At 38.3% G+C, this 12,326-nt stretch overlaps 1 protein-coding gene across 1 annotated transcript in view; it reads left to right on the forward strand.

Moving 5' to 3' along the window:
* The window catches only part of ppp3cb (protein phosphatase 3, catalytic subunit, beta isozyme), a gene marked incomplete at its 5' end in the record, with an annotated part of 28,675 nt that extends 19,967 nt beyond the window's left edge, over positions 1-8,708 (forward strand). Inside the window, 5 exons of the mRNA XM_081383491.1 lie at positions 453-578; positions 996-1,070; positions 1,341-1,425; positions 2,460-2,557; positions 6,882-8,708. Coding sequence (XP_081239617.1) covers positions 453-578; positions 996-1,070; positions 1,341-1,425; positions 2,460-2,557; positions 6,882-7,060 — 563 coding nt within the window. The 3' untranslated portion in view covers positions 7,061-8,708. The remainder of the gene's footprint in view (positions 1-452; positions 579-995; positions 1,071-1,340; positions 1,426-2,459; positions 2,558-6,881) is intronic.
* Between the last annotated feature and the right edge of the window lie 3,618 nt (positions 8,709-12,326).

Consider the following 12,326-nt stretch of genomic DNA (forward strand, 5'->3'; position numbering starts at 1 on the left):
CAGATTTGTAAACAATATTTGAGAGAAATAGGCCTTTTGTGTACATAGAAAAAGTCTTAGATCTTTGAGTTCAGCTGTTCAATTTTCAATCAATTTTGTTCAGTGTATATGCAAACTACAAGCAATCACATCAGTATCGCATGGCTCAATGAGATTGCTAGTCTGGTTCATTGTTTGCAAACATTATCAATTATAAATGTAGATACATTTTTATATAAATTAGAATAAAGTATATAATACATTTATATTGAATATATAATATACTCATTTATTAGTATTTTGATTGATTGATAGATAAATAGATAGTTGCAATCTTTTTTGTGTGTGTGTTTATCTAATGACAGTCATGTGCAAAGAGAAAGAAATGTACAGATGTTCATTAGAGAAGTCGAGATTCTTATGTTCATTAAAACAAAATGTGTGAATATAACTGCCTTAATGCCTCTCCGCAGCGGCCGTGCTTAAATACGAGAACAACGTAATGAACATACGGCAGTTCAACTGCTCGCCACATCCGTACTGGCTGCCCAACTTCATGGACGTCTTCACCTGGTCGCTTCCGTTTGTTGGAGAGAAAGGTGGGAAAGAGGAAACACAGTGTTGGTAAACAGCATGAGACATCATGATTCTGCCAGGAGGCACTGTCTTTGTGGTTACACAAATTCCTTACTTTTTATTCATTCTGGGTGTGTGAGGGAAAGTGGATCCACTGTTGTGTTGTCTCAACTTGTTAAAGCAAAGAAGATGGAATTGGTCTGATACGAACTGTATTTCATCTTTTCTGTCTCAACAAGTAAAACTATCAGGTCAAACCTTTTTTGATTTTACCTCATAATAAAGTCAATTGATAGAGATGGAGATTAAAAGATCGAGTTTAGCTGGTGTATAAATGTTACAGTGACACTTTATGTTTTTGTTGTTGTTAATGTAATTGTTAATAGTTTATGCTAAAATGTCACGAGATCTTGCCTTTTTGACCTTTGACGCCTCCACAGTGACAGAGATGTTGGTGAATGTCCTCAGCATCTGCTCTGATGACGAGCTTATGGATGGAGATGAGATCTTTGATGGTGAGGGCCATGGTTTTCAAAAACACACGTCTAGACTTTTAAAATTATTTCACCTAATTTAAAGTGTCAGATATGACCAAATGACAACTAAAATTAACCTATTGTCAAATTTTTGGCATTCTCTGTCAATACTTCAGTATATTGTTGCGCACTGTAGCTTTACATTTTTTTTAGACATCTAAAGATTGTTTCATTTTAAGTTCTTGTACAGAATATTCAGCTTCAGTGTGTTGTTTATGAATTATAAGCCTGTTTCCTGGTTTCTCTCAGCTAATGCTGCAGCTGCCCGTAAAGAGGTCATCAGAAACAAGATCCGTGCCATCGGCAAAATGGCCAAAATGTTCTCAGTTCTGCGGTGAGTCTAGAAGGGGTTGGGAACACATGTTTGTGGTTTGGATGTTTACAACATATTTTTTTTTTAATAATACAGCAATATGCTTGTGTTTGCATGGCCTGAGACACACTGTTGTTATGATTAACTCAAATAAAGTGCAACAGTTGGATTCCGGAAGTAAAACATTTCTGCATACGGAAATTGATTTTAAACGATAACTTATAAACCTTTGAAGACAGCCCTACTATGAACTATGGGATTATTTGCTGCTGTTGAAGCCATCAGCCCACATTATTTCAACTTATTTTTTAAAACAATCATATTTAACAGTGGAATTTGTGGTGAAAAACTACATTAGCCATGATGCTGTAAAATTTCACAGTCAAAACAAGCTAAATGTGCCAAAAAGCTCGTTGGCTCCGCCCAGTCCCACAAAGCACTGCAAGTGATGTAATCAAGTCTGTCTTCCTATGCTCTCAAAATACATATTTTATGTACATGATGGATATTTTTCAATAAACTTAAATATATTGATGTGTGTATATTTAATCAACATACTATAAGGGCATTTGTTAATAATATTTTAAATTAACCTTTATTAGTATATATATATTTCTGGTTTAATTTTACCTTTACTTTTTAGTAATTTTGTTGTGCTTTTGTCATTTTTATGTCAGTTTTTTTATATTTCCATTAAGCTTGAATTTCTATTTATTGTAATGTAATATTTTAGTATTTATGTACTATAAAACTATTTGTTAATATTTTTAATTAGCTTTTATTTTTTAGATATTCTGTTTTCATTTTAACTAGTTTAAGTTTTAGTAATTTTGTCATGCACTTTAGTCAATTTTATTAGTTTTTTTATATTTCCATTTAGCTTGAATTTATATTTAGCTTAGTTTGAGTAATATTTTAGCATTATTTATATACTGTAATATATGTTAATATTTTTTTTTTAGCTTTTATTTTTACATTTTAATATTTCTAGTTAGCTTGAATTTACATGTATTTCACTTGCACATCAACTTGTACGCTGGTTTGTATTTCGACAGAGAGGAGAGTGAGAATGTGTTGACCCTGAAAGGTCTGACCCCTACTGGCATGCTGCCGAGCGGCGTACTGTCTGGAGGAAAACAGACCTTGCAAAGCGGTGAGTTACAAAACCAAACCGTGCTTATACCTTCCAATCACAACCTCTTTTCTCTTTCAAGGTCACTAAGACAATGTCATACAAACTCACGCACATGTTTGCTAACCCCTCTCTTTTAGTGAAACACTTTCGTTCATTCTCTTCACTAATTATACCATCTGAAATGTGCACACACGAACATACTGGGAAACTAACCGGCTAATGCTAACTGCTAACTGCCCGTGGCAGCTACTTGGCAGCTAATGCTGGGGGATTGTGCTGCGTGCATGACTATCACAATAAACTCCCCCATCCATCCTCCCTCTCTCCCTCTCTCCTTCTCTCCGTCTGTCTTTCTGTGCCTCCTCAGCTACCATCGAGGCCATTGAAGCAGTCGAGACGGTTGAGGATGGAGAAGGTAAACTGGCCGGCCTCTATCTCTCTCTGTGCTCCTCAGAGGTTTCATAGTGACCGCTGTAACACGCTAGCTAGCTAGACAGCGCAGCCTAGCTAACTGAGCGTGTGGGTGCTATGACTGGTCAGGGATTGTGTATTACACACAGACACACACATTTATCTAAATATCTAAATGGGGACATGCACTATGTTCAAAAGTCTGTAGTCAGTTTTGAGAGCAATTAAGACTTGTTAAGGAAGGATGAATTAAATTGATCATTTATTAGAGTTTCAACAAAAATATTAAGCAGCACAACTGTTTTCAACACTGATAATAATAATAATTGATTCTTGAGCAACAAAAATGAAAATTCGGAAATTCAGCTGTCATCACAGGAATAAATTACATTGTAAAATATATTAAATTAGAAAACAGTAATATTAAATATTTAAAACATAAAAAAAATCATATGGTAGTGTACCATAGGCTTGCTAATTATAAAGACTACAGATTGACCTTACTCTACCCTGAAAAGGTCTAATGTAATCAGTCAAGAATGTGTAGCATCAGGTTTGATCATTACTTTCTTCCCATAATTACTGTATATACTGTATAATGTGATAAGCATATCATATCCTTGCTGCACAAGCTGGTTTTCTGGTCTTGAATGGTCTCTCATCCTAGTCAAGCCAGTTTGCTAGTTTCATAGGGGGTTTGGGCACTTGTTGGGAGAACAGCTAGACCAGTTTAAACCAGCCAATACCAGCACACCAGCCATAACACTTACATCCAGCCAATAGACAAATATATATATATATATATATATATATATATATATATATATATATATATATATATATATATATATATATATATATATATATATATATATATATATATCCTATTATATGAATATATATGACATCCTCTGTTGATAATTGATAATCCAGTCTGAATAGTGTTGTATAGAAATATACTGACACACAAATACACATGTACACATACACACACACACACACACACATGTCTTCCTGCTTATGCAAATGCTAGACTCTGCTCTGCTGTTCTCCACCCTTTCCCCCCTAATGGCACACATTCTTATTCAGCAAGGTTACAGAATGACTCAGCAGACGGCAAGAATCTGGGCCATGGGCGGGTTGGGGCATGCGCCCCTTGCCTCTCACAAATGACCCAGTATTCTTAAAGCACCACACCCCAAACACTGATCACCCCAGCGCCGCTCCTCGCGCTCTCACTCTGGGTTTGGTCTGTCGTGACCATGTGATCTGCAGGGATCATGTGACCTCTCAATGACAGGGTTTGTTTTTAAACTCATTCAGAGTCTAAACTGTTTTCATGGATATCTGGTAAACAATGACTTAAAGGTCAATGAGGGTTCTGGAAGTTTAAATGCTGTTTAAAATCTCCAGCAAAATAGGTTTTTAATCAATAACATATTAACCTTGTGAGACTGACCTAGCATTGTCACGCACTGGCTTGACTTGATAATCCACAAAAGATGCAGAAGAACGATGAAATGACATTTCCTAACAGTTGGAACCAAAAAGAGATACATACCAGCTCGAAAAATTATCACAAGACAAAGAACAGAAGAAAATTGAGGGTATAAATGCACAGGATGACGAGGAACAGGTGAGGCAAAAATCAATGTTGCTGCGTCACAATTCACCTTATACTATGCCCTAAAATGTGTACCGGTACTGTTTTTGTGAAGCGAGGTTAAAATTCTCCACATTCAATTTAATTTAATTTCCCATCGTTTCAGAGAAACATGTAGGAGCACGTTGATCTGCCAGTCATGGGTCTTTCATGCAGCGAACTCTCTCATGTGTTTGCAATTTGCATAATGATGCATGTAAAGGTTAATGACCAAACGTATCTTTACAAAAGTTCACAATGCTGTTGCAGATTAAATATAATGGGGATAACATTGAATAAATATATTTTAGTCAGGCTGGATACTGATAATTAATAAATTAAATAAATTAAATAAACCCCTTTATCTAAACCTCGCTTCTTAACCATTGGTCTCGCACATCCGCCATATTTGTAGTTTTTAAACACTTTTTATTTGTGTTTGTAGTTCTAATCAAATCCTCGTCCAACGCGCATTGAGTTGTGGGCAATATTAGACGTTAGAGTGTGCACGGATCTGCACTTTGGATTCTAACCGGAAAAAGTAGACCATCCGGGTATCTTTGGAATACACATTTCAACATTCAACGATTTGGTACACACTTATTCTAATTTAGAATACTATTGTATGAATAACTATGGCAACCAAGGAAACAGGAACTAAACACACAGGAGCTGAACACAGGCAATACAAAACAACAGAATATCAAAATAAAAGCTCATGAACACGGACCTGAAAATGCAAACTTTTGAAAACAGGATTCAAAGTGCAAGTTTTTGAAAACGATAATGTTATCGTCTCCATGTAAACGACAAAAACGTGAATTTGAGAAAACGGTATTGCGTGTTCAGTCTATAGGCTTGTAGTGGTTCTTTACAAAGTGACATTGCCAACTACTGGCCTGGCAGCAGAATACAGCGTTTTTAGTTGTTTTTAAAGATCCGTGTGAACGAGGATCACAATGTTGTCATCTGTACGCGAAAAACGCGAAGGAAAAGCTTTTCCGCTTTTAGTACATTGTAAACGTGCACTTAGTTTTAATTAACAATGAAAACACTGGTACACAATCTGTTTTCCAGATATTTTAAATAGCTCAAAGAATAAATTCAAATGTTGTAGTTTTGTGATTCATCTCAGAGTTGGGTGATTTGCTTATAGAGCTCCTTATCAAAAAATATTTTGGAATGCCTATGGAGAAAATCAGTGGCAAAAATACTTCCAGAGCTCTTTTCCCAGCACGCAGGGTGAGATGGGAAGATTTTCTATACATTTGAAAGCCAAAATCTTCTGTGTGGTCTGAGAACAAACCCAAGAGAGGATTTCACATCATCTCTGACTGTGGTATGATGAAGCACTATGTTTCCATCAGAACTGATCAAAGTATTCAAACCAATAAAATTTACATTGCAAATTTTTTTTTACATTTTCTAATGGAAACATTGACTGTGCTATTGGTCTTTGTGGGGTTTTCCAGCTGAACTGGGAGGGAAAGTGATAAGATGTAACTTTCATTGTCATCGCCACAGCTGTTCCCTTGTACACCATATATTGTGCGTGTATGTGTTTGGTTGTGAAATACGTGCAGTTGTGAATTTGTGCCAATACTGTGACTAACACATAGCAGGATCAGTGGAGTGTTTAAAGAGATGTCTGTATATGAGTGAAATTTAAAGTCATTCCAGGTCACATTTCACTCCAAAAAGAAAAAATATTGAACAAATCAAGAACATTAAGATGTTTTGCATTATGATGTTAATTGTATGTAATTTATTGTTCCCGAAAATGTCAGTACCATTATTCATCTGGACGTGTGTGTGTGTGTGTACTTGAACAATTATCTTTGTGAGGACCAGTTTGAGTTTTAGGCCATTGGAGTGAGAACAAAGAGAGTTAAGTGAGGACATTTCAACCGGTCCTAGAGAGGAGCTAGAGATTGCATTGTCAATGAATGTCCTCACAAAGATATATGTACAAGAATGTGTCTCTGTGTTTAAAATAAATATTGTATTTATTGTTTTGGTTTTCACATTACAGTAATAATAATAATTTTGGAATGAAAAATCATTTTGAAGGGAAATATGACCCGGACATGTGTGTATCTCTTGATATAATATAGCCTATAGATAGACTATATCACTATGTCAAGAGTACACTTTGTGATTGTATCAAATGTAGAATATTACACCCATCTAGCAGTAAGTTACGTGATCATTTGTGGTATGTGTGTTAGTCCGTTTTCGATTTTGCCCTATGCGCAATTGGTGACTGCTCTTCTCTTTTCTTCCTCATAGCCATCCGTGGCTTTTCTCCTCAGCACAAGATCAACAGTTTCGAGGAGGCGAAGGGTCTGGACCGCATAAACGAGCGCATGCCCCCTCGCCGAGACGTGGTCAACAGCGTGGGACTGTCGATGGGCAAGATGAACATGGCCGAATCCAACGGCACGGACGACAACAGCAATATCCAGTGATTCATCTACTCCTCCGGTCCCTCGCTCGCCCCTGCTCCTTCTCCCATAATGCAATTCTCCCCTCTCCCCTCGTTTTCACTGCTACAGTCTATGTAGCAGATGGACTATGTGATATATTTAAACAGAACTCCCTGCTTGACGTTCAACGGCCTCAACTACAAACACGAGACGAACGGAACGGCCGCGCGAAGGAGATCATGCATGAGAGTTGCATGATGGGATATGTAGTTTTATGGATATGGGGCTATGTAATGGAAATGTGAACACAGAGAAGAGGGCATTTCCTGTTCTTTTGTCCGAAGAGATGTTTATTTATGCGTGTTTGCACTTCTGCGTGCGTGTCTGTGTGTGTGGGAGACATGTGATATATAATTATACGATGATAAGTAGGTTTTCACAAACGCTTAACCGTTTTTTTTTTTCCTGGCCTGCCTTGGAACGTTAAACACCAAGCCAACGCTCTATTTATTCGAAAGCGGAGGAGTGTACGTTTGCGTTCGAACGTGCGCGAGGAGCTTATAACCATTTCCTTTTTACACTTCTCTCGCAGTTCTCTGTTTTGCTACTCTAGTAATCTCTATATCTACAGAATAACTAATATTACACAAATAACTTCACACAGGTTATCACGATTAATCCGCAAATAAGAGAGGTTTGGAGTCGCCCCTAACGCTGTTCAGCTGTGTGCTCGTTGCTGCGTTGTGTAAATCCGCCGTTGTCACGTCGTGCTGTGGTTGCTATGGCAGTTTTCCCCGTGTCCCTCGGACTGAGTCTGGCGCTTCCCGCCTCTTCTCGTGCTCTGAGCAGAGCGGCGGGAAGCAAGCATTCTGTCAGCTGCATCACAGACTATAGGCTGGCTGTGTGTATTATGTGTGTGTGAGAAACAGGGAGTTGATTTGACATGAGGGATTGTGTCGGGCCATTCTGGGTGGTTTCAAACAGGTCCTGGTCCTGTATTGGTGCACTAGGCTGAACGGATTTCCAGCTACGCATAATTCATGGGAGTTTATTTTGTATATAAATGGCGTATATTTTTAAGGAACGTTTTGTTATTGCTTATTTTCATGTTATTTTATTTTGTATTCAAGCTATTTATTTATTTATTGTTTGTTTGTTCATTTTTTTTTTTTTTTCGTTTACATTGCTGTACAGTTAATTAAGCTCCACTGAGGTGTTAAATCTTTTGCGTTACTTTATGGATGTACAGAAGTTATCCAGTAGTGTGAAGGAACATATAATTCTGTGAAAAGACATCCAGGCTGCCAAAGCATGACTGCATGGTTATTTCAAATGTAAATCGAATATAGACACACCTTAACGTGTCTCACATTTTTAAGGAGAAGTATATTCTGATCATTATTCTAATCTTAACGATATTCTGGTTATTTATGATTATTAATTATTATTATTATTAAGAGTTCTGCTGGTTTATTCCACTTTGCCTCATCCTTGATTTGGTTGCTCATTGTGCTTTATGTTATGAATAATGAAAATGTTCATGAGTTATTTGTGATTCTATATCTTGTATTTTTCTCTGGAGCTTCATTCTGAGCATCATGATTTCCTGACCTACAGTACGGACAGTGTGAGCATGCCCTATGGGACAAATCTCTTTTTTTACTCTTGAATAAAATATGCATGAACCTTTTGGATTTTTCTGATTTATTCAACTCGCATTGCCAGTGTGTCACGGGCCTTACTTTAGGGCTACAAGCTTCGACTTGACTTTTTATTATCCCCGTAGGGACATTTTTGTTGCCTGAGTTTCAACTTGAGTTTGAAACTTGAGTTGCTTGAGTTTCATTTCATGCGTACACACAAAGAACCAACAATGTACATTAATCTAAAAACATGAATACACACATTATTAAAAAATCATCACTGAGACCCACTCAGTAAACTCTACAAAAAAACACACTACCTTTCATTTAAGAATTTTACAACCTGTGGAAGGAGGGATACTGCATCCTAAATCTCTGACCCGATGGTAATCTCTTAAATTAATTAAACAGAGGATGCCTATTGTCTGATGTGAGTTTTGTAGCTTTACTAAGGCATCTGGTTTGATAAATTTGTTTTAGACTCTAAAGTACTCAAAACTTTTCTTAGCCAACTCTTTTGTTCCACTGTGACATTTCCAAACCAACAGGTGATGCAAAATGTCAAAACACTTTCAATAAAATAATTATAAAACACTCTTAGGATTAAGACGCTAAGGAAGCATAGTCTTTGATGTCCTTTTTTGTTCACTCAGTTTGTGATCAAAGACAACCCTGAGGTATTTATACTCATTAACACACTGAATCACTCTCACTATAGACTCCTTCCTAAAACCAATACACATCTCCTATGTTTTTGAAATATTTAACTTAAGTTTTGACATGTCACCAAGAAATTAATTCATTTAAAACCGACTGTCCTGTCCTCGTCCCCCTGAAGGAAACTAACTAAACTAACTAACTAAACTAAACTAAACTGACTAACCTAGACTAAAGGAGACTAACTAATGCAGTGTCATCTGCAAATGTGATTAAATATCTCCCTGAATAGGCACTTATACAGATGTTTATGTTCAATATTAACATAGGACACTGCCTTGTGGGGATCCAACATTAGTCATTTGTTTCTCTGACCACCCACACACTCATTGTACTGTTTCTTAAAAAGTCCTGCAGCCACAGAATTGGTCCTCCTTCTAGGTTAAACTCTGTGGCTAGTCTTTCAACCAACACAGAGGGCAAGATATTATTAAAAGCTGAGGAAAAGTCAGCAAATAGGATTTGCATATTGTTTACTCGCATCTTGAAGGTTCCAGAAAATCACATGAAAATCCTATTTGCTGACTTTGTTAAGATTGCACATCCACTCCCTTGTTTGACAGATAAGCAAATTGAAAAGGATCCAATAAATGTTGAGTTTTTGACACTATACATACTTTTTAATAAGCCTTTCAAAGCTTTTAACCCTCAATCGGTTCTTGGGGTCTATATGACCCCAATCGACTTTTCCTTGATTAAAAAAAAGGGTTCCCTTCATCTGAGTGGAATAATATTTTGTGACTTTTCCTAAATAATCTATCTATACACACACAAAAAAACTGGGCTTGATTCGGTTGTTCTGAAGGTATGTAAAAAAATTTTTTACACTTCTGGTCTTCGGGGTCAATATGACCCCACATTGAAATGAATGGGAAATGTGAAAAAAACGCAATATTTTTTCTTCATTTGTCAAAAACAATCTATAAATCCAGCATAAATCTGAAAATTTTCACACAGAATTGAAGGCCTACTACTAGAGCATATATGTGATGTAGAAAAGACATGCTCACTCACACACACACAAAAACACACACAAACAAACACACACATGTCTGTGTGTACTGCCACAGCATTTTTATAGAACTGGCAAAGGAAATCAGTCACAAATGCAGAACAAAGATATAAAAGGGTAAGACCTAATTCATGCACACAAACACACAGGCACACTCACACACACACACACACACACACACACACACGTACATACATACATACATACATACATACATACATACATACATATGCACACATGCATTCTCACTCTCTCTCACACACACACACACACACACACACACACACACACACACACACACACACACACACACACACACTCACTCACTCACTCACACACACACACAAACACAGACATATGCACACACTCTCTCTCTCTCTCTCTCTCTCTCTCTCTCTCTCTCTCTCTCTCTCACACACACACACAGACACACACACAGGTGTGACTGTCACAGAGAAAATTTGTATCCAATTTGGCTAATGAAGCCAAATGCAGAACACGTGTGAGTGAGACCTAATGCATCCACATGCACACTCACATGCAGAGAGAGCAAGAGAGAGATGAAACGGAGATAAAAGACAACTGACCTTTTCCACTGTAAAAAGTTTACGTCTAGATGTAAGAGCTAGACCTGTGTTTTGAAAACAAAGGAATTGTTCCCACGCAAAGGCTATAAAAGAGGGTCTTTGGTGTCCTGCACACAGTTCATTCTGTGCTGGCAGTATGACAAAGCGCTACACTCTCCTCGAGACACTGGACTGCTTGCTGGATTCCAGCGAAACTGAAGATGCCCTGGAAGACTCTGAGCCAGAAGACTCTGAGCCAGAAGACCCTGAGCCCCCTGAAGACAACACAGGGTTGGAAGATTACCAGGAATCAGATGATGACTGTGAGGAGGGAGATGCAGATCAAACCTTCACTTCTAAAAATGGGCAAATAACCTGGTCTACTACCCCACCTTCCCAGGGGCCAGGGAGAGCTTCAGCAGCACGTGTGACAAAGCTGACACCCGGACCGACAAGGTACGCATGTTCTCGTGTAGAGGACATAAAGTCATCTTTTTTATTGTTTTTTCCACCAAGCATCCAAAGCATCTTGGTGGAGATGACAAATCTGGAAGGCAAGCGAGTATATGATGCTGACTGGAGGGATGTCGACTGGACTGATATTGAGGCATTCATTGGTCTGCTTATTCTTGCCGGAGTTTTTCGTTCTAACAATGAGGCCCTGTCCAGTTTGTGGGAGGCTGAAACTGGGCGTGCAATTTTTTGTGCGGTAATGACTCTGAAAAGGTTTCAAACTTTATCAAGAGTCATCCGATTTGATGACAGGGCAACAAGACCTGCTCGCCGAGAAACTGACAAGCTGGCACCAATTCGGGACCTGTGGGATTTATGGGTTGAGCGTCTCCCAATAATGTTCAACCCCGGGTCAGACGTAACAGTGGATGAGTGCCTGATGCCATTTCGAGGTAGATGCTCATTCAAGCAATACATGCCTAGTAAGCCGGCGAAATATGGATTGAAAATCTGGGCAGCGTGTGATGCCAGAACGAGTTATGCATGGAACATGCAAGTTTACACCGGCAAACCTCGAGGTGGCCAGCCAGAAAGAAACCAGGCCATGCGTGTGGTCCTTGATTTGACCACTGGTCTCCAGGGACACACAGTGACGTGTGACAATTTCTTCACTTCCTATGCCCTTGGCCAGGAGCTCCTGAGAAGGAAGTTGACCATGGTGGGCACAGTTCGAAAAAACAAACCAGAACTCCCACCTGCTCTACTGACCACAAGAGACCGAGCTGTGTTTTCTTCTCTTTTTGCGTTCAATGAAACACACACTATTGTTTCATACTGCCCCAAAAGGCATAAAAATGTGCTGCTCATGAGCACATGTCACAAGGCTGACAAAATCAGTGACAGGGAGGACAAGAAAC

Source organism: Scardinius erythrophthalmus, assembly GCF_964197995.2.
Source record: "Scardinius erythrophthalmus genome assembly, chromosome: 13".
NCBI lineage: Eukaryota > Metazoa > Chordata > Actinopteri > Cypriniformes > Leuciscidae > Scardinius > Scardinius erythrophthalmus.